This window comes from Clavelina lepadiformis, chromosome 2 (genome assembly GCF_947623445.1).
Source record: "Clavelina lepadiformis chromosome 2, kaClaLepa1.1, whole genome shotgun sequence".
NCBI classification, from domain to species: domain Eukaryota; kingdom Metazoa; phylum Chordata; class Ascidiacea; order Aplousobranchia; family Clavelinidae; genus Clavelina; species Clavelina lepadiformis.
The window spans coordinates 21908605-21930561 of NC_135241.1; the positions used below are offsets into that span (position 1 = coordinate 21908605).

The following is a 21957-nucleotide window of genomic DNA, read 5'->3' on the forward strand; positions in this document are numbered from 1 at the left end:
GCGCCTGATGGGTTTCACGCTTTCGACGGAAACGGGGTCGTACAGAAGATTTAAGCGAAGGAAACCGTACGGGGCGGTCAAAAGTTGGCGATGAACAATAGGCAACTCGGTTTGTTTGTAGATGAGCCGCCATGTATCAACGCGCAAAGTCCGAACAATTGAAACGTTGAGAGAATGGCGTTCTATTTGGTCCAACGTTCAATGGACGATTTAGCAGACTTACGGAATCACTGGCCCGTCGGTATCATGTCGTTTTCATTCTATTATCTTCTTTGTTTATGCGCAGGACGCCTTTCTTTCCCTTCAATGGCACTGTTGTCTATTTGCGCTAACACATGACTAATCTCGCACTGAATAGACGGCGTGATTAGCTTTTTGTTCACGTTGCAATCGGTAAACCCAGTGCGATCTTTTCCTTATAGACCGAGCTTAGAAAAAGAGACTTATCTGCTGTGAAGCCTAGTAATTCGATAATCAGATACGCCAATGAGATTAGTTCCTGGATGAGATTAGTTTGTCAACGTGTGCTGGCTTGGAACAATTGCGTGTAATTGGATTGGATTTATTTGCTTAATCACCACACATCGGCTTACCACTTTCAAGCGTTTTCACTGCGAAACTGGCGCGAAGTAAGGATTTGTTTTTATCTTTGGACAGGTTAGAGACCAATTAGTTTCAAAAGTGAGATGGAATTGAACTCATTAAGCAGTTGAGCTTGATTAAAATAGCTTTATGTTAGTACAGCAAAGGTCAGGTGTGATATATTTTTATAAATCAAACCTCTTTGATACAAATGGGAATGTCAGTTTTGTGCTTATATTTGTAATTGATATTACTCATGAATTATGATTACAGGTATAAATAGCAGTAACTGATCTCTTGTTTTCGTTTTTACAACCCAGTTGCTGAATGAATAAGTCTTAATATTGAGAATGATAGGTTGCTCTGTAGATAAAACTTGTCGAGGCTGAACTAATAAACTTAACACTTTCTTGCCATTGGAATATTTTACTGTGAAGATGCATTGTGCAATCATGGACCCTTGTAAGTCCCGCTCCCACCCAACATCCAGTGTTTGGAGACCAGGTACATTTCTTGAAGTTACTTTACGGTCAATACGTTGGTTTTATGAGCATTTTATCTTTTTGCAATATGTTTGTATAATATGTGGTTACTAACATGCAATTACATATTTAAAAAAAGTTCGGCCACTAGTCACCAGTAAATGCTTCACCATGTTTATTTGATTGTTGTGTTGTAAGTATTGTGATAATTTTCTAGTCCTTGGCCTGAATATATTAGACAGACAACTCCAAATAGTGAAACTAAAGAAATGCGTTTGAGCTTCTATATAACTTATTAACAATTGCTCCCAGCAGTTTGTCAATCGCGCTAATCAAGTTTTAATTCTCTTCCTGTAGCAGGAAGTTCCCAGAATGTTCCGGACTGGGCGTACAAGCCCGAGTCTGCCCCAGGCAGCCGTCAGGTCCAGCTTTGGCACTTCATCCTCGAGCTCTTACAAGACGAGCAATATCGGGTACGAGCATTTTCTTTTGTGTTAATTGTTGTTTAACCAAACTCTTGAATGTCAGCTTGCAGTTTTGCCAGATGTGCCCAGTCATGACAAATGTCCTGCCAGTTTGTTTCCTGTGTTGACATTATGTCTGTTAAACAATGTTATCATAATCGTGTGAATTAAACTTTACCCCAACCCATCTTGCCAATTGCAGGCTACTTTGTACATTTTTTGATTATTTCAAGTGAAATGTATGGCCTTTATTTGTGTGCAAAACAACGAACTGCCGCAGATGAATAGGTTTGATGAACTTTATGCTTGTTGCAGGATATCATTGCCTGGCAGGGTGAGTATGGAGAATTTGTCATCAAAGACCCAGATGAAGTGGCCAAGTTGTGGGGAATGAGGAAATGCAAGCCGCACATGAACTACGACAAACTAAGCCGTGCTTTGAGGTAAGCCAAATGTCAACTCTTCCATATTGTTTCTGATTTTGTGTAATTAAACTTGCAGCTTGTGGTTCGCTAATTTTGTTATGAAAAAGAAGAAATTGCCTCTACGCTCATTAAAATCTGGTGCATGGGGGAGTTTATATTAATTTTCACCTTAACTTTCAACACATCAGCATTTGCTTGGGTCGTATTAATTAACAAATCATAAATCATTCTGTCAGCTCAAGCTGTTTCTTTTGCCTCAGGTATTACTACAATAAGAGGATTTTGTACAAAACTAAAGGAAAACGATTTACATATCAGTTCAATTTCCGAGAACTTGCTGCACCTGTAGGTTTAACCCCTCCTTTACCTCATAATCAGGTTCGTATTGAAATATATTTGTGTAAACTTTGCATGATAGGATAGGCTTATCTCTTAAATGTAGCTTTACTCCTGCTACATGAAGTATTTGTCATTTAAAAATTTAGTTTTTTTACTTCAAACATGGAGATTTTGGACATCTGTTTTTTAGTGCAGTCTCAATTTATTTATTTACTACCTTAATGAAATGATTGTTGATATCCAATAGATGTCGCAAAATGCTGCTACTGCTGCTGCAATGACAGCAATGACAGCTCACATGGTTGACATGTCGAGAAGGCAGCAGTCACTTTTAATGGCGCCCTCCAATGGTCTCATTTCATCTTTACGCGGCAGTGGTAAAATGCTCACTTTTTATTATACTTATTTGTTATGAGTACTACAGCATGGTACCATATTTAAATCAACTGTGATTTCTAAAGCTACAAAAAGTTTTTTGTTTAGCTGCAAAGACTGATAGTAAGGAGGATGTGTTTGGGAGTTTACAAGAATCTCCGCTGCAATCACCGGCTGCTATTCCTGTCCAAAGAGCTGGTAGGTTGAGACATTTGTTCGCACAGTTAGTCAGATATTCTCTCTCCTTGCCTATGCTTCTAAATAATTTAAGTTTGCCAACCGTGGACAAAGACCTGTCGAAGTAAAAATATTTACTAACTGTGGTAACTTAACAACATCAACCGATATTGATGAATTTTACATCTTTCGTAGCTGCTGCAAGGTTGCTGCGTGGTTCAGTCAGTGACGGCAGTGAGGAGTCATTAGCCACAGCATCTGAGAGCGAGGAGATAAGTCGAGGTGCATCGGCACCTATAAGTCCACTTGTCGGTTCGGTGCGTTATCGTTGCCACCCATCCATCATTCCTGGTCACTTCAGGCACCGTGTAATGGCACCCGGCTTGCCCAGTATTTTGTCACAAGTACCAGGTATAATACCAGGTTTAGTGGTTTAGTCTTGCTGACACGACTGTCAGCCAGCTCCAAATTTACCAGTGATTCCTTTTGCTCATTGTCGTTGTAGGTAGTCCTGCTGCATCAGGCTTTGGTCCTTTAACCCCAGGTGGGTTTCGTATCCCGTTGCCTCTGTACCCCGGGTCATTACCGACTACGCCAACTTATATCGGATATGTGCCAAGTCCAACATTTTCACCGTCGTTCAGTCCAGCCCAGACTGCCAGTCCTAGCTTGCTTAACGCCAACAGACGGAGACCTTTCTTTTCGTTTGATGTTGACGACATTAAAGCTTATCACACGTAAGTGTACACAATATTTCTAATGAAATCTATGCAGTTGGATATAAATCATAGCATCGATTATCATCTAGGTTCCAATCTCAAACAGGTTCTGGGATCTTTAAATTTTTTAAACATTTTCAAATTGATCACGTGCTTAATTCAAAAGTTTATTGTCACGTGCAGACCTGGCGAATCCAACCACAAGCAGAGCACGGCCGCTTCCAACAAGACAACAACAACCACAACAAGCACCAGCATGAATGGGTTTTTGACCCCACATACCCCCGGGACACCCCACACTCCATCTTTGCTGCTCTCACCGGGAGCGTACCGCCACCAGACTGATTCCGCGTCATCGTCTGGACCACTCAAGCTGCAGAAACCACCACTCAGTCGAAAGAGAAGGTGGGTGGCTGTCTTGCACACAGCTGTTACATTGGGTGTTAAGCAAAAATCAGAAGTAATGTTGTGTTATTGCTTTAGTGCTATTGTGCGGGATATTTAATTCATTTACTTTCTGAATACAGATGAAAGTGTTTGCAAAAATGTGTCGTTTATGTAATTTTTACTGTTAATTTGTATTACAGTTTAGTTTTCCTTCACATCCATTTCTTTTTATAGTTGCGTAATGCGTTCTCACAGTTTTAAAAATTTAACATTTTCATCAGCTCGGCATTGAAATGAATTCTCATTGTATACCTTCATTTTGATAAAGTTGATGGTGGCTGAACCGTCTGTCCGTCTTAACTCAGTATTATCAGTATATAGTAAAATAAAAAAGCAGGATATAGGATGGCACTCTAGAGTTAAGTTTTAGTTTTAATTTCTCTATTTTTTAATTCTATTTTTTCAGCAATATGTCAAGCAGTGAGATCAATTCAAAACTTATCAAATCAGAACCGAGCAAGGACTTGGACAACAGACTGGATCGCTCTCGACCTGACGACAATAATTCAGATCAGAAGGTTCCAAGTTCAAGTCCAGCTGACAGTCCACCAGGGGGCAGTCACGCCAACGAAGAAAAGCCTCGCTCGATGAAGAATGGATTTTCATCGGACAGTAAATCGAGCGATGTCATTAAATCGGGAAAGCTACCTAAATTGAGATTCAAGGTTTGTTTGATCTTGAACACTTTATACTTATAGGCACTGTAGGTATTGTGCGATTACTTTGACATTTCTACTTCAGTAATCTAGCAGTGTTTAGTTGTGTGTAAAGTCAGTTAATTAGTTAGGTAAATTTATTTGTGTGTTGCTGGCAATCAATATGATTCATTGCTTTGAATTCTAATTCTCATAATAGCTCAAATTCTCTTAAATTGCAGCCGCATGTGTCTGATGAAGTGGATGTAAGTGAGCATTTTGGTCACTCTCTTTCACTCAATTCTCCAAACCTGGTCCAGTCTCCGACAACTGGCGCTTTTGGCTTTGGACTCGGTGCCAATTCTCCAGGTTTGTTATTCGTTTGTCAAAACTCGCCTTTATAAAACTATAACTCCTAAACCCACAGTGTTACGTGTGCAGATGCCAGATTGGGAACTGCTGGTTTATATTGTAGAATGTTGTAGTTAGCTTGAAGTATTCCAAGTATTCGTCATGTTAACGATCTTGTCTCAACACCAGGCTTCCTCATGCCACGATCTTCCTTTTTCGGCTTTCACCCGCCACATGTTCAAAGCAACCAATCACGTCCGAAGAAGAGCGGCCACAGCATCCGGGACATTCTGGGTCACACCAGCGACGAAGACAAGACCACAAACGACGAAAGTGACGTCACAAAGAGATCCGCGATGAGCGTAGATGACGAAAAATCGGTCTCACCTGACGATGGGAGTAGGAAGAGCAGCAGCGGATCGGCGCCAAAGGATGACGAGAAATCTTCCAGAAAGCCCGACGCCGACATGACGTCCGATGACGAAGACATCAACGTTGACGTGGAAGACGAGGAACAAATATGGGATTGATGACGTCACATATGCGTCGTCGTCACTCGCCGCTTGTAAATTATAGCTCGCTGTATTAGTTTGCTGCTATTCTTATATGCGGCTTGTGGTCGCTTCAGTTTAGCATTTACGTCGACAATCAGGAGCAGTCAAGCTCGCTACCTTGATATAACCTTTTCCTAGATTTGAGATAAACTTGTCACAGGTCAAGTTAAACTTGAGTGTTCAAATTCGAATTTCTTTTGGATAGCGATTTGTGCCTCTGCCAATTGTACCCTGTTAGATCTCATTTTATTCGTTTACCTTCTTTGTATAACGCCTTCCTTGTTGCAGTTCTGTTCTTATCGTTGCTGTTGGTTTTAAAGCGTGTCTAGTCCTGTTGTTTTCAAATTTCTAGCTCGTTCTTCTTTCTATTCGTTTATTTTTCGCTATTTTCAACCTTGTTCTTAACTCATGTCATTTGAGCCTTCAGCATCGGAAATAATTTCCTTCGATCTTCTTTTTTCTTAAATTTTTTTACTCCGTCTTCGCGATGTCATATTGCTCCGGGTCTCACCACCCAGTGAGCCTAGTTCAAGGTAAAATCTTCGTCTGCTATCTATCTGCCAAATTTACCCTACATACTATGTTTGCTCCCTCGCTTTGAAAAGCTGCCAACACACTAAAAGTGCCTATCTTGATTATCGAAGACTGAAGTCCTATTTCTACAACTCCCCCACCGATTGTGCTTGTAAAGCGAGTTCGTTTTAATTTCATCTAAACCTTGAAGATGCCCTTCAGTGTTTCCCGCTGCTAGCTTGAAGATTGCTATAAAATTGAACAGTTTAATTTTGTTTTGGAAACACTGGAGTCGGGCCAGTTTTGTGCTTTCGAAATGATCTTTGTACAGAAACCAGTTGCTAGGGTACTGTTCGCTCCTTTTCACTAATTTTTTTAATAAAAGTCTTCTAACAAGTTGACTACAGTCTGTTTCAAGCAAATTGACAATGTTTGTAATCAAGGTTTTGAAATAAGTTAAATTGTTATTCGTAAAACAACATTTAACTACCTTAAAACTTTACATGGGATCTTAAACTGCTGTGTGCATAAAAAGACACTTGACAATACAGACTATTTTATTTACATTATTGCACTAACCAAATATTAGTATTGATTTCTTTTGTGCAAAAGTAACAAACTGACCTAGCATGGAACTAAATTTAAAATCCTGACGTTTCATCAACAGATGAAAGCGTTAGTTATTATTAATTATTCACGTCACATAGATAAAACAAATGCCTACATATTGCGCAATGCACGTGACCACGTTCAGTACAAATAGAATACGCGGAAAATTTAAAATACAGTTTTGAAAAGCAACAAGAGAAAAACATAACAGCAGTAACCACAAAAAACGCAAAAGCTTTACCAATTACAGTATGTTGTGTAAAGTACAGTTTGCCTTAGTGACAAAATGAGGTCAGAACACCATCTGAAGGTAGGAGTTGTATCAACGGCTTTTCCGTTTAATTGTCGCCAATTTTTCCTTTAAGTTGATGCAAGTCATCATCCAGCTGTTCAATGTCAAGTTCAATTCGATACAGAGCGTCTGTTTTGCGCTGAAAGAACGGGAAAGTACCATGTTTATGCGACGTGTTCAACAGCTAATTTCGATTAGGCCTTAAAGTATACCAAAAGCAGTTCGCTTTATAACTTTAAACCGTTCAGCCAAGTTCAAAAAATTGTAGGATATGTTGTGTGTGGAGAACCCTTCATGGTTGTGTGTAGTTAGGCTTTATCAAAAGGAGTCTGTTTTACCTGCGTTAAAGAGTTGTTTTGGACTTTCTTCCAGCGAGTATCCTCAACTTTGTTGTCATCGCGGTCACGCATCCCTTCCCACTCACCAGCACGTGACTCTGCCTCTACCAATCAATGGATGATGGTAATTATGAGTGATAAAGTGATGATAATATTTAGATGGGTCTTTATTGTAATGTCTGTTTTAATACCTTAATATACGTGATTCAGACGAATCTTAACTACACAATCGCGATACTTTCTTGAAGTGTTACCAATGGTTACCTTTACCTTCAATGGTTACCAAGTGTTACCTTTTACCATTTCTCAAAAAATAAAACTAGCCCTAGCTTTCAAATTTATTGGAAATCATTCAAATTATTATTGACAAATCTAAATTTTTGGGATGCTAAGTTTTATTCAATAAGATTTTGGTGTAGGCTACACATGCATGGTTCCATGTAAACTAAGCCTATTGGGCTTACACTAAATCTATTTGTTGTACGTAAAAGAATTGTCATGTATTTGTGAAACTAATTATAGAAACCTTAATTAAAAGTGTATAAATTGTTTTGTACCATCCTTAAATTTATTCTTTAAAATTTTACTTAAAAAACACCTTAAACTTAGACTATTTTATTTGTTTATAATGCACTGTTTAGAACTCTGTTTCAAAGCATCACAGTGCGATTTCTCAGCATAAATTATTGACCGGGATTACAGCCAGCTGTAATTAAAGACTCCTGTCAGCCGACAAAGCCTGTAGACATACTAATTATACTAATTTTAACGCACTGACACCATATGCATGGTGCTTGGAGAGGCGTCAAATTGCAATACAGGAGTATCTTCATATACCTCTGTTACCCAAGAGAACTGGCTTCAAAATGACATCAGTCGATAAGTCATGTTTTATCACGTTCGATCGCAGTTCAAATGGGTTTATACTGGTGGTTTCATTTAGCGGTTTTACATGAAACTTACCTTCCATTGATTTTTTCATTTCCTTGTTTTCCGTTTTTACCGTCGTTATCGGTTCTTCATCCGCAACATCTTTTGGAATCTCTGATTTAGCGTCATCTACATCAGCGCCATCATCGGCTTTAAACTGCGCTTTTAAATATTTGATTGGAATCACCAGAAATTCATCATCTAATTTTTTTCGTGATGTAATAAAAGGTTCGTCGACAGGGCTGGTGTCAAAGTAATCGAACTCTATAAAAAATACAAATAAAAATGTTTCAAGCCACATTAAGTCGGATGAATAGCAATAAAATAAATCTTTGCCGAATACACGTTTTACTGAACCTTAAACACATCTCTGTTTAACAATAACATTAACACCGTCGTAGTTTCTTACACCCAGGTTATGCATTTGTGCTAATATTTTTACTTTGATCTTTCCATGTCATTCTACTACACACTTTAAATATTACGAAATAACTTTCTGGGAAAAAACTAAAATTTAATTCATTATTTTCATATTTTTCGCCATCTCTTTGTTTCCTACCTGGAGCATCTTCGCTTGTTTCCTCTTCGTCTTGATCTTCCGCATCATCCGGATCTTCAAATAGATAAAAAAAATTCGGATGTAAAATGAGAGAATAAAATGCGACCCAGGAAAACTTTTGTGACTAATTTTGAAAATTTCTTCTTGAAGCTAAATAAAATTATTATTATTGTAGCCTGACATTACCGGTCATGATGTCATATTTTTCTTATCAATACCTATTTTTGTCATGACGTCAGAGCTCTCATCTGTGACGCCGTCATTCGCACTTATACTTTGTGACTGTGACGCAATATCCTGTAACTCACTTTGCAAGTCGCTGTTGTCTTCAAGTGTCACGTCACTCACAGCTTCATCTATAAGTAAGATGGAGTTGTCAGTGTTAAGTCAATACAACAACATAAGGCGACATGCGGTCGGTTTTTTTCCACAACAATTCTCTACACGCTCAATGACGAATTTTGATTAAAATTATCAGTTTTTGTCGTCGATGGTAACCTCGATTAGTTTACACAGGTTTATATACAGATATAATTTTAACAAATGTTATGATTTTGTGATGCATTATTACAAACTACTTGTACCCTGCATTGCTGGGTTGTTCTTTCTTATATCTGCGACCGTGTCCTGACATTTTCTTGATAGAACATTTGCTTTTCCAGATCCTATGGCTTTAAAAACTTGTATGATGCAGTTTATAGTCTGTTGAAAATAAAAAACGACCATTCCATCTTAATCAGAATTTAGGGATGGAAAGCCGGAAAAAAATTACGGCAATAAAAACACGGCTATTTGAAAAAAATGAAAGATTCTTCTAGAAAAGAAACACGTTGTAAGCTTGTATAACCACATTCGTTCTGACGAATACGAATCTTGCGTTTATTATGTTTTTATTGTTTCCGTATATACATGGCGGTTACATGAAAGCGTAATAAAGATGGCATTGTGACATCATACAATTGGATGTTTCATCGACAAACAGCTGCAAAGCGTTTAAGCGACCTTTTGGAGTCGAGCCGATCTGTAGAATTATACATAGAGCAAAAGAATGAGATTTTGCCAAAATTAATGGGAAGTTGGATTGACTGGTTGGGAATCTTGGAATTTTACTCTGGATATATTTCATTATCATTCTGTAAAATAGACAGAGATAAAAAATAACAAAAAAATTGTTTATTTTTCTTTTTCATTTTCTGTGTAGTGTTGTCATATTTAGGCTAACCTCAATGAAACCTAATCTCTAATCTCATCTTATGGTATATTTCAATGTTACTGCTTATCATGCCGACATTAACATTGCATGAAATAAACAACAGCAGTGACGTAAAGTGTCAATAAGCGGCACCGAGATCGCTTGCATGTGTTGTTTCAGAGATGAGAAAAGTATAGATTACAATCAAGATGAAATACCTCTTCTTCGTTTGTGCTTGAGGCCACCGGTGTGCCGTCCATCGTTTTGTTGACTACCTGGCCACTGGTAGGAATTGATGCGGTTTCACCATGGTAACCTTTGTAGTTTTACAAAAAATAAATTAATTCAATTGAAGGTCTCATTAAAAGATCATATGATAAAGATATATATTGACAATGGCTGGGGTACGACGAACACGATTTAAAAAAATTACTTCTCTTTACTAGAAGAGTTTTGGTTGAATAAATACACCAGCTTCATGATTATTACACCTACAGTAGTTAAGACCAACTTATTTTAGCGTTAAAGTCACGGATTAATATGGTTACAGGATAAATCTAAAAGCAAAACTTCATTACTTCAGTAAATATGCAATAATTTATTTGTTTTCTTTGCAAACTGTGTCGTGCAGCTGCTAGATATTTATTTAGGAACAAACAGTGTGTGTGAGGACATTCCATTCTCAATTCAGCTTAAATGAATAATTCAAAAACCTTCTTTATTCTTCCAAAATATTTACCAACCTCCCACCAGCCACTTGTTGAATAACAATAACCGGAAACGTTTTTACAGCCTGTATTCTACTACATGCGTTTGATACGACTTTATTAAAGATTCGAATCGAAGTTTATTGCCCAAGTGTGGCTACATACTGGCCAATATTTTTGGAGTTATGCGGACATTCCTACACAGTTATGGCCTGAACGTTGTACACTATCTTGTGTTTTCTTTATACTCAGCATTGCTTTTAAAACTTTGATGAATGCGTCCATTAAAACAAAGCTAAAAAGAATTTTCAAAATTTTATTTGAAATCGCCGATTGGATTTAAATTTTTAAAGGCAGAGAAAAAATTTCCATCATCCCAACACTTGTAAAATATAACTTCAATATAACTACGATTTTTTTTGTTTATTTGCTGAATATATTAGTCTATGTTGAAATTGGATATTTTTCTTGATTCAATTGCATGTAACGTTTTGCGAAAAAAGTTGCCTAAACATTTGGAAAAATAAGAAAGCGTATAAACAAAATTGACATAAACTGGATTATCATGCTATAGATGAATTAGTGGGAGTGTAATATTGCAAGCAAACAATTGCAGGCAACTTAAACTTTGATGTCGACACTCTGACAACAAAAATACAATCACTAAGAAAAAGAAGTTGAGAACGTTATCGTTATGCAAGTTAATCTTTTAGCTTTATAAGTTCGAAAATCGGTGAAAATTGATGGTTCGATGAAATCTCGTTTTCCTCGATAACAAAATAATCAGCATTGATAATTTTTGAAACAGTAGAAGCCTAAGTACCAATTTAGTGAACGTGTATTCAGATTTAGTCCAGATTGATTTAATGCGATATAACATTCTAAAAAATTGGTGGATTTTCGGGACTAATTCGAAAACTTTTATCTCAATTTTTTGCTATTTTCTGTATTAATTGACATCAATTAATGTATTAAGTTTATTTATAACGACTACGTACAAACCTTGAAAAAGAACCACGACAAGCAACATCCAGGAAACCAATTTTAACGGCATTTTTCCCAATTGATCTTGCATAAAGTAATGATTGTATGAATGGAAATATACAAAATCTTTCACATAAAAAGAACTAATTTAACAACCTGCTTGAAATGCATAGCACATCAAAAGAACAATCACCGCTTATACTGCATAAGTTTGATAGCTTTTCAATAACTTTCTACAATCTGTCAGTACGAAGTGTCATAAACGTATTATGGGAGAACAGAGATATTTCTGAGATCAGCCGACAGTCGGGGCAAGTAACTCCGCTGTGCTATCTCTTTCATCGGTCAAGGACAACTGCGATTGACATTTGTTAGGACAAACGTTTTATAAGGCAGCCTAGAACATCTGCCAAACGAGTTCTCTTCATTTTTATAGATCTTTGCTTCCTTCCCGGGGCTCTAACGAACAATTTGGACAGATTAAACAGTGTCTTCAATCTTTGAGAACAAGTCTTTCAGAAGTGATAAGTTATGTACTTGACAGTCATTTTTCTAGTTTTCTATTCCACGGATCCGCATTGTCTTGTCTGGTCTAAACACGACACTGAACTAAATTATATGCTTGCCAGAGTGTAGCTCGTTGCGTACATCAGAACACTCTTTGCCTAACTCACTAGGGAATTTATACAACAACATCTTATAAATTATTCAAGTGACAGATTGAAACTGTATCAAAAATATTCAAGTTTTTAGATATTCAATGCTACAGTAATCCTCCATATGATGGCAGGAAAACGAAAACGTTTTGGATAAGATATATAGTGTTTCTTCTTCAAACATAAATGTCTTGATTTTTCAGAAAAGATTTGACATACCAAGGTTTTCAACTCGAAACATGCGAGCTAATATAAAATAATACAGCCATGTTGAAACTCAATTTTAGGTCTTCGGTTGTTTGGGTTGGTTGCTGTTGTAAAATTATTGGCTCGTGTATACTGTAGGAGTGTAGGTGATGAGTAAAATTATATGGCACGCAAATATAGCTTGAAAATCAAAAGGAGAAAAGCTTTAATTAAAGTTTAATACGTCACAAATATTATTTTATTTCTCATTTTGTCGTGTTGTTACGCTACAATACTATTAAGTCACGCTTGCCAGCAATGAAATGAGGTTAGCCTATTTAATCGTTTCTTAGCCACAAGCCTATGATAAATCCATTGATTTGACATGAGATTTGTACAAACGCAGTTTTAAGAAGAAAGTGAAAATTTGTTGGGAAAAACAGTATAGGCGCGTTTCAGAAACCTTGGTGACGTGATTTGTCGCACTGAAATAAAATTTGTCGCTTATTATGTCATCACTCATCATAGATTTCATGCCAGCTATACATTATAAACGCAATAAAGAAGAATTTGTCAGATCATATGATTGAGTGTTTCATCAAAAGCCGGCTGCAAAGCGGTCAGTCGATATTATAGAGGGGGGAGCTATGTCAGAAAATTAAAATTAAACAAAAGAAGTTGTTTGTTTTCTGGTAGTGCCTTGTGTGCTATTATCAAATTTACATTGATCTTCATGAGCCTTTCCTGTGATAAAAGCTTCAATATGACATTTTCAAATGTTTTATAAGAACCTATGTATATAGCAGACTTGTGTGGCAATTGCTCTTCAATGGTGACAAAGGTAGAGCCGCAGAGTTATCAGAGCACGCCTGCATACGCTAATTCATGTTTTCACTGTTGTTTTTCGATAAATTTGAAAAGAAAAGCAAAGGGTACGAAGTTGTGAAAAAGTTTCAAGATTAATCCTTCACAGCGAAAAACGTCAGCGAAAATTACAAGTAAAAGTATTTTGAGACCATAATTGCTCTCCTTTGTGTGTTACGTGAGAACTCTTTGTTATTCTATTGTTCCATTTGTTATATTATTGTACAGAAAGTCATTTTATAGGAAGTTAGTTTTATGAAATTTGGTTTAACAAAAGTTATTTCTTTTGAACTAAGTATTTTTTTACTGCATACAACAGAAAAACTTTGTGTCGAAAAGTGTATATAAACAGATAAAATAAATTCTTTCTTCCAGTTCCTTGACAACAAAAACTGAGATCATCCAGTCATAATTAAATAACAGCAGCCTTAGGTACAAAGAAGGATGTCCATAGAAGGAAGATTGTTCTGGTTTTTACTCGGCCTGTTTCTGTTTCAAGGTCTCTGCATGTTATCACTTTAAACAACAAGTAAATATTGATTATTGCAAAATTAAACAGTGAAACCGAGAAAATAAAGAAAAATCCAAACATGTTAAACAAACTTGGAATAGATTACTTAATTTTCATTTTAACAATTGTTTCAATGATAATATTGTTTTTAGTAAAAAAAAAATATTTTATCAAACCACTGATTTGCTAATTTTCCAAAATTTCGTGGAAGGATTTACAATTTTAAGTCGTTTTTTAACCGAATTTAATTGAAGTTGAAGGGAAAATATAAGTAAAAATATCAAAAGAGAATTAACTATTCTGAAACTAATAAAATAATATTTTCAATACCTTTACAAAACAATACTCTCAAGCAGTTGTAGTTGCTTTTTCATAAAAAAAACAACTTGCCAATGATTGTTTGACTTATAAAGTTAAGCTTTTGTAACCATATTAAGTTTCCTCATATAACGTCTTCCGTTTCATGAGTTTTACTTGATGTGCTGAATTCTAAAGGTTTTGATGTTAAAGCCGCACCAATTTCTAGCAACAACCAACAGGTCAACAATGTGGATGAGCAAACGGAAGTGGCCTCAACTCCACACGATGAAGAGGTATTTGATCTCTATTGTAATCTGCTTTTAAAAGCCCATTTCTGAACCAGCGCTCTTTAGTGCTTGACATTTTATCGACATTTTTCGTCACTTAATTGTGGTCTCATAAAATATTTATATCCATCTGACAAACAACGATGCTGAAATAGGTTACAGGGAGGACGCGTTGAGGTCGACCTGAATATGATAACGTCAATGGCAATGTCAAGAAACCAGCAGTTTCATTTGTTTAATTTTAAGAATGTCTCCATTTTACAGAATAACAAAACAAGAAAATTTGACTTAAAGTACTTTCTTTTGCCAACCGCGCAGTTAATCGAGCTTCCCGTTATTTTTTGAGTAGAATCTCATTCTTTCGCTCTTTGTACAATTCAACAGATCTTTCCGCCGCCAATATTGACCAAGCGCTTTGCAGCTGGTCGTCGATGAAATATTCAATTTATGATTTCCACAATGCCATCTTTATTACCTTTTTACTTAATATTAACATGTCCAGAAGCAATGAAAACATAATTAACAGTAGATTTGTTATTGGCAGCACAAAATACGTCTTTATACCAGTGTCATGTGACACCACACAAAAATTTGATTTGTTTTGTACAAACACTCCCCAAATGTACGGGCTATTTTTAGATTCTTAAATTCTTATGAAGAAAGGACTTGACGTCAAGAAATTGTGTTTTTTATGTTTAACAGACCATCAGCTGTGTAATGGAAGTTATTGATGACTTAATATCAGGAAATGTAAGCGCCCTGTCAAGAAATTGCTTAGACATGGTCACTGGTTTAGAAGAGAACAACCCAGTAAAACAGGGTATAAACAAGTTCTCATTGTAGATTCATAATATTGTATTATGTTACCAAGCTTTCTTCACAATATAATTTATACTGTAATTTCGCCGTGATGTGTCTTATATAGTAGAAACAACATATACAAAAATACAGGCTTTAACACTTACAGAAATACAGACTATATTTCACTCTATGCTGTATATTTGGACAAGACAATTGCATACAGTGACGGATTACTATTATTTAATCTTTTCGACTTGATTAGGTGAAGTAGTGGCTGACGTGACGTCACAAGAAAACAGCGACCTGCAAAGTGAATTACAAGATATTGCGTCACAATTACAAAAAATAAGTGCGCAAAATGACGTCACAGATGATAGCACTGACGTCATTAAAAAAACAGGTGAAATATTAATACAAATATTCTAAAAGTGAAAAGGTTTCAGAAATGCTATAGCAGGAAGTCTTTCTAAACTTTTGCTGAAGGAACTTTATCAAATTGCAAGAAAATTTGTTCTTAGTTCAGTCTTTCTTTTTCACTTATAAGCTTTAAATCTATTTGAAGATCCGGATGATGCGGAAGATCAAGACGAAGATGAGACAAGCGAAGATGCTCCAGGTAGGAGACAAAGAGAAATATAAAAATAATGAAATAATTTTTAGTTTTTTCCCAGAAAGTTATTTCGTAATATTTGAAGTGTGTAGTTGCATGGCACGAAAATATCAAAATCAAAATATTAGAACCGATGCCTATATACTGGGTGTAACAAATTACCGCGCGTTTATTGACAAAATTTGGTTGCTTACCAAGTCCTTTAAGAAGTGTTCTTATGCAATGAACCTTGTTTATAAATTACATAAGGAAATCCTGTAACTGTTTTTACTTTTTTTAGACCTCGACACTGTTGACACCATTTCAATGGATGAACAGCTTGCTACGTCACAAAAACATATGGATGACGATTTCATGGTGATGGAGTTGAAATATTTAAAAGCACAAATGGAAGTTGGCGGTAGCTTTGATAATAATGCTAATGCTGAATCAAAAATCCCGAAAGACCCTGCGCACGAAGAACCGATGGCAGATACGGGAATTGATGACGTAGCAAAATCAATGGAAGGTAATTTCCGTTAAAATATGATCTTAAAGAACTATTGCGACGTTCTCGGATGTGATGTATCGATTTGCTGTTAATTTGAAACTTACACATCCTTTCGGATCGCAACGGAATGTACAAATTGTGTAATTTAACAATATATACTTTGCTTATATCTATACCAGCATATCGTTGCGTTTAACGTTGATTGCTGAGGAACTTAGCTGACGTTAATTGTTTGACATTTGTCGTGAAAAAAATGTTAAACAACCGGCCCGCAACCAAATTAGGTGACATATTTTAACCTTTTTGAACTAAAACTTAATTTCAACATTAACAGTTAGAAAAAGTTATCTTCACTGTATAGATGTGCAGTAGATGAAAGTTGGATAACAAAAAATGACGGGCCTATAAGCTTACATTACTTTCTTAGCTTACTTTCTATATGCTTACATTAAAATGACTGACAACTTGTTTCAACAAACGGTCCTACAAAGACTTAAACCAGATTCTGTATATGTGCTTATAACAAACGATTTGAATGCACGTTACACATAGACTTAATCTTATATCATCCTCGTTGACCAACAGAAGCCGAGTCACGTGGTGAAGAACAAACGATGCGTGACGATGATGAAAACCAAGTTGAAGACCTTTCTTGGAATAAAGACCAAAGCGACTCTTTGACACAGGTATAAGTTTAAACGAAGATATTTTTTGTATAATTAAGCTACACATAAAAATGCTGTCGGCTGCTGCTTTGCTAAGTGGCGGATTTTTTTATACAAGTTTTGATCATTATGGTCAAACATGATGACTTGATGAGGCAAACCCGTATGTGTAAGATGTAGCCTACAACTGCACAAGCGAACCCGAGTTCTGGATTTCATTGAGTGAATTTCATTGACCTTAATTGCGAATCATTAAATTTCTACTAATGATCCAGGGCGAAACAGACACTCTCCACAGAATCGAACTTGACATAAAACAACTTGATGCTGACTTGCACCAACTTGAGGGTAAGTTAGGCGACGAATAGAAGAAGCAACACCGGGGTAAAACTTCTTTCAGTCAACCCTCAACCTCTTTCAACCCTCTTTCAGTCTGTTTTCTGTGCTCAATTTGCTGCAAGACAAAGGTTTAAACATTTCGCAATTGAAAAAATTCGTCTCACATTTTTACATTTCCTTCTATTAAATATTTCTTTCCCGCTGCTCTTGCATTTTAGTTCCAACAAACGCAAGTAGTGTATACACAAACCTCTTTGACACAATTTGTTTACGCTGCTTTCAACACTCAAGCCTATATATGGTATATAAGTGAGGCAAATATATTCAGTGTGGTCTATACTAAAAATTGTAGGGTTTTGAGATAATTTCTACTTTTAAAATGAGAAATGATGTTTTTTAATTGTTGACTGGATCGTCATATTTGCATATCTGATGATCACCATAATAAAAGAATATGTTTACAAAATCACGTTAGGGTTCAATAAGTTATTGCCATGAAAATAATGAAATACAACGCATTCTTTGCACACGTCTATTTGTTTATATGGAATGTTTCCTGTCGCAGCGAAAAGTAATTACAAACCCTTAGTGTAAGAAATCGAGTAAAGTTCATTTAAGAGGTTAGCTTTGGAGTTGCTGGTTATAACTGGTTATATGGTATTGGTTGGTAATACACAGCCAGGCAACGTTTGGAAATTTTACTGATGTTGAAACAAGATTCGACTGTTTGCACATTGTGTTTACTTATGCGCAACAGGCCGTTTAGATAATAAACCTTGTCATACAACCATAATTTTATTTCAGAAGTTATTGTGAAACTGTAACAATGTCGAACAGCACCAAAGATAATTATTTGTGGGAAAAAGAATTAAGTTTAGCGAAAGATTTAAAGGAATGTTGCAACGAGAAAGGTGAAGAAAATGATATAAAGAGATCAGCTCAAATTCTTCATCAACTAGGTTTAGTTTACAAAGAAAGAAGCGAGGAAGTTCAATGGAAGTTTACTTTGGCCATGACTGTGTTAACTCTGATAGGAAACGCGCCATCACGAATCACTTCTCTCATACGTAACGAGCTTCCAGCAATACTAACTAACATACGATTCGCGCTTATTCGAAGCGCTGCTCTCACGAACGCGGCGATTGTGAGGAAACCTTCAAATGTTGATGAAATCAGAAATGATCTTGATAAACTTCATCGTTATGTGCTTAAACTTGCTAAAGTACAACGTGATCACTTTGATGTTGATGCTTATGTCAATGAAGTGGTTCGTGAGAAAATTAAATCAATGACAGAAGAAACTAAGTTGGTTTTGGATAAACTTAAACATATTCCGGAAGATGTTTCATCAGAGAGAGCACATGAGTTAGAAATGGACAAAATAAACCGAGTTAAGACACTCCAAGATAATATCGCAGCAAAATACACTGACATCATGAAGTCTATATCGGATAAGTGTATCGAAGTAATGGGAAAGCCCCCATGTCGATACTGTGTAGCTGGAATGGGATCTTTAGCTCGTAAAGAAATTACTCCATATTCAGATTTCGAACACGTCATTTTGCTCGATGATGAATTGTTGCAGAATCACCTTAAAAACAGTGATCAATATAAATCCGCGCTGGAATACTTCCGTTGGTTTTCGGTTTTATTTCACGTGATAATATTAAGATTAGGAGAAACAATTATTCCAGCAGTGTCTGTTTCATCCTTAAATAATAATCATATTAAGGAAGGCAACTGGTTTTATGACGCTCATACACCGAGTGGGATATCGTTTGATGGAATGGTTTTGCATGCTTGTAAATTTCCACTTGATCGACAGGAAAAGACCAAGAACAAACCGTGGAAAACTGAACTTATTAAACCTGTGTCGAAGATGGTGGGATACTTGGATGCAGATGTTGATTTAAAGAACGGATATCACTTGGGAGACATTTTAACAAAAACCAGTTTTGTGTCTGGATTCAACATAATATATGAGGAATTTTCACAAAGAGTAACTGATCAAATGCAGACGTCTCAGATGTCTGGTCAAAATGAGTTGCTGAAACAGCAACTTGAAGAAGATTTTATCAACTTCAATATGGTAAATCATTTGGACACATTGTCTTTAAAGTCCTCATTCAACATCAAACGTGTTGTTTATCGAAGTTCAACTTTATTCATTGCTGCTCTCGGTCGATTGAACTCAATTTATCAGTCGCCATGTTCATGCTATGACGTCATACAAATATTAAAAAGAAGAAGTATATTTGATTCAAAAACTGCTCATAAATTGGCTTATGCAGTATCCATTGCATGTGAAGTGCGAATCAAAGCTTATTGTTTAAAAGGAAAACAAGACGATATGACCCAGAAACTCGGTTATTATGACCCCACAGACAATTTCATACCAGATCTTATTGAAGCAGTTGGATAAAAATCTATCATCGATTATTTCAAAATAACTTGGAGTTTACAAACAATGACTCGTGAAAATAATTACAAGATGGTGGAGACTGATTTAGATGCCAATATATTCATTTTATGCACATTGGGAATGTCGAAAAGACTATGTAAAGAATGGGTGGAAGGGAAGTTAAAAACAATTCATCTCTCCAGTGCAATACGAGTCCTCGCTGCCTTTTACAACACGTTTAGATTTGAATCAGTAATATCACTGGGCAAACCGCTTTTAAATCTACAGTCACTTAACCACCCTGCATATTCTTCCATACTGTTTTGTATGACCAATGCTTCGATTGCTTTGGGTCGCAAAAATGATGAAATTTTCCAAAAGCTACAGATTTTAACCGAAAATTTCTCTCCAAACAATGTTCTCGATGGAGGATGGGAAGCCTATGACGCTTATGGCAATTATCTACTTGACATTCTATTTGATCATAAACAAGCTCTCGGTATCTTCATAAAGCTTCAAAGATTGTTATTAAGTATTCCTCAAACATCTGACAAAAGAAAAATTTCCTTTCAACGTTTAATTTCCCGAACCTTGTACTCGATTGCAAGTTGTTTGCATTACAACGGAAACCACAACCAAGCAATTAAAAAGTTAGAGGAGCTTTTTGAAGTGTACATTCAACCTGAGACAACGGTCTTTTATGCCATGCGGTTAGTTCAACCATCACATCTACTTTTGGGAGTTTGTTATTACGCTGAAAAACATTATAGCAAGGCAAAAGCATCATTCGACAGAGCATTATTACTTCATAAACAACGTCCTTGCAAGCAAATTGAACAAAGATTGTCAACAATCCACATGGCAATAAAATGTTGCAAAGCAAAGTTAAACGAACATAACGAATTTGAATCGTTTTTCACTCATGTTGAAAACAAAAACTTTGCAGCAGGTTTATGTCATTTTCGTAATTTTAACGGCATACGTGCCCCTCAAACTGTAAGAAAATGACTTCAAACGTTTTGTTTTATGAAATTAGCATGTTAATGTGAACTTACTTTCAGATTATAAACAGAATGTTCACAACAAGAAATGTACTATACTAAGTTAAACAAATCTTTGTTGTATTGTCATTTTTGTGGTGGCCTCATGAAATCATAACATTCATAATATGTTCATATGACATTTGATATAATTGAACTAACAAGAACTTTAGGTTACACTCATTTAATAAAATTAACTTATGTTATAATAATACATACAGACCCGAAGCATATGTATACCAAGGCGGAGTAAGTCACACTACACAAGCTTTTGAAGTTTAGATATTTGTCATCAAAGTATAGCACATTTCTTATTTGGATTCTGCAGCTTTCTGCGCTACCCACAAATAGGCTATTACTGCTTGGTTTAGTATATATGGTGTAAAACAAGTGTAATTTATATTTTTCATCTTAATGTTGACATAATTTTTAATAAATTTTGTTCGTGATAATTATCACTTTCTGTATATTGGGTTTCTTCTTTATTTGAATCGAGTTTACAAACAAGTTCTACAACGTTTTGTAATGTGAAAGCTTTTAGTTTTAATGTGATTTCTCTGAGTTTCTATGGATCATGTAAAATACAATACCAGACAATAGACATCATACGTCTTTAAAATGTTTGTTATAGTTCTGTCTGAATTCGGTTTGAGATGTCGAACATTTTAAAAGGATTCAGATATCTAGTCCAGGTTTTACAAAAGTTAGCAAGAACTTAAAAGTACCGAGATTATGGTTTTTTATCTGTTTTCAAACTGTAATGCCGCTGGTTGAAGCAAGTTTTATCTCGAAGACGGAATGCAAAATGTAGGCCAAAGAAAGAGCGTATGTAATCTATATTGTAACTGTACATGGCAATTATGTTCTGAAAGATTCAGCAGGACTGCATCATACGCTTTTTTGCATTGCTTACATTAGTACATTAAAACAAAATCATTGACATGATATACTTGTAAAAGTGGGCAATGAGCTATAGCACAGCACTGGTACACAGGAGGGTGAAGCCATAAATTATATTTGAAGGAGGCGAGGTTTTTTAAGTGTCGTTGATGACGTCATAAATTTGTTGAGTCATGAGTAGGGCAACCAAAAGTCAATATGGTCAATTTTTTTTAACCTGCTCAAAATGCTAT

The 21957-nt window shown here is 36.0% G+C and overlaps 3 protein-coding genes across 6 annotated transcripts; 2 read left to right on the forward strand and 1 right to left on the reverse strand.

Annotated features, from left to right (window-relative positions):
• The first annotated feature begins 871 nt into the window (after window positions 1-871).
• On the forward strand, window positions 872-6464 carry LOC143446282 (uncharacterized). 2 transcript variants are annotated; one of them, XM_076945858.1, is made up of 12 exons: window positions 872-1086; window positions 1422-1537; window positions 1844-1971; window positions 2214-2331; window positions 2540-2669; window positions 2776-2865; window positions 3040-3255; window positions 3350-3581; window positions 3747-3968; window positions 4417-4675; window positions 4888-5014; window positions 5186-6464. In XM_076945858.1, exons 1-12 carry the CDS (start codon window positions 1020-1022, stop codon window positions 5524-5526), a joined length of 2046 nt encoding a protein of 681 aa, XP_076801973.1. In that variant the 5' UTR covers window positions 872-1019; the 3' UTR covers window positions 5527-6464. The 2 variants fall into 2 exon arrangements, with proteins under 2 accessions (XP_076801973.1, XP_076801974.1); XM_076945859.1 differs by having other exon boundaries at window positions 1425-1537.
• Window positions 6465-6602: 138 nt separating this feature from the next.
• On the reverse strand, window positions 6603-11849 carry LOC143446146 (uncharacterized). The gene is made up of 8 exons (XM_076945656.1): window positions 11693-11849; window positions 10202-10299; window positions 9376-9493; window positions 9010-9147; window positions 8792-8845; window positions 8266-8496; window positions 7303-7406; window positions 6603-7103 (listed from the first exon to the last, which is right to left on the reverse strand). Exons 1-8 carry the CDS (start codon window positions 11763-11765, stop codon window positions 7011-7013), a joined length of 909 nt encoding a protein of 302 aa, XP_076801771.1. The 5' UTR covers window positions 11766-11849; the 3' UTR covers window positions 6603-7010.
• Window positions 11850-13366: 1517 nt separating this feature from the next.
• On the forward strand, window positions 13367-18032 carry LOC143446147 (uncharacterized). Of its 3 annotated transcripts, none has more exons than XM_076945658.1 (9): window positions 13367-13497; window positions 13756-13879; window positions 14387-14484; window positions 15181-15298; window positions 15542-15679; window positions 15824-15895; window positions 16170-16397; window positions 16965-17065; window positions 17320-18032. In XM_076945658.1, exons 2-9 carry the CDS (start codon window positions 13825-13827, stop codon window positions 17410-17412), a joined length of 903 nt encoding a protein of 300 aa, XP_076801773.1. In that variant the 5' UTR covers window positions 13367-13497; window positions 13756-13824; the 3' UTR covers window positions 17413-18032. The 3 variants fall into 3 exon arrangements, with proteins under 3 accessions (XP_076801773.1, XP_076801772.1, XP_076801774.1); XM_076945657.1 differs by having other exon boundaries at window positions 13373-13514; XM_076945659.1 differs by lacking the exon at window positions 13367-13497 and having other exon boundaries at window positions 13627-13879; window positions 15842-15895; window positions 17320-18025.
• Window positions 18033-21957: the final 3925 nt, after the last annotated feature.

Coding starts and splice junctions, on each gene's coding strand:
- LOC143446147 (XM_076945658.1), top strand. CDS start 13,825: ATGTCCATAGAAGGAAGATTGTTCTGGTTTTTACTCGGCCTGTTTCTG. Junction 14,485..15,180: donor CAACTCCACACGATGAAGAG/GTATTTGATCTC, acceptor TATGTTTAACAG/ACCATCAGCTGTGTAATGGA. Junction 15,680..15,823: donor TGACGTCATTAAAAAAACAG/GTGAAATATTAA, acceptor TTCACTTATAAG/CTTTAAATCTATTTGAAGAT.
- LOC143446146 (XM_076945656.1), bottom strand. CDS start 11,765: ATGCAAGATCAATTGGGAAAAATGCCGTTAAAATTGGTTTCCTGGATG. Junction 10,300..11,692: donor TGTCGTGGTTCTTTTTCAAG/GTTTGTACGTAG, acceptor AAAACTACAAAG/GTTACCATGGTGAAACCGCA. Junction 8,846..9,009: donor TGACGTCATGACAAAAATAG/GTATTGATAAGA, acceptor ATCTATTTGAAG/ATCCGGATGATGCGGAAGAT.
- LOC143446282 (XM_076945858.1), top strand. CDS start 1,020: ATGCATTGTGCAATCATGGACCCTTGTAAGTCCCGCTCCCACCCAACA. Junction 2,670..2,775: donor TTCATCTTTACGCGGCAGTG/GTAAAATGCTCA, acceptor TTTTTTGTTTAG/CTGCAAAGACTGATAGTAAG. Junction 3,582..3,746: donor GACATTAAAGCTTATCACAC/GTAAGTGTACAC, acceptor TGTCACGTGCAG/ACCTGGCGAATCCAACCACA.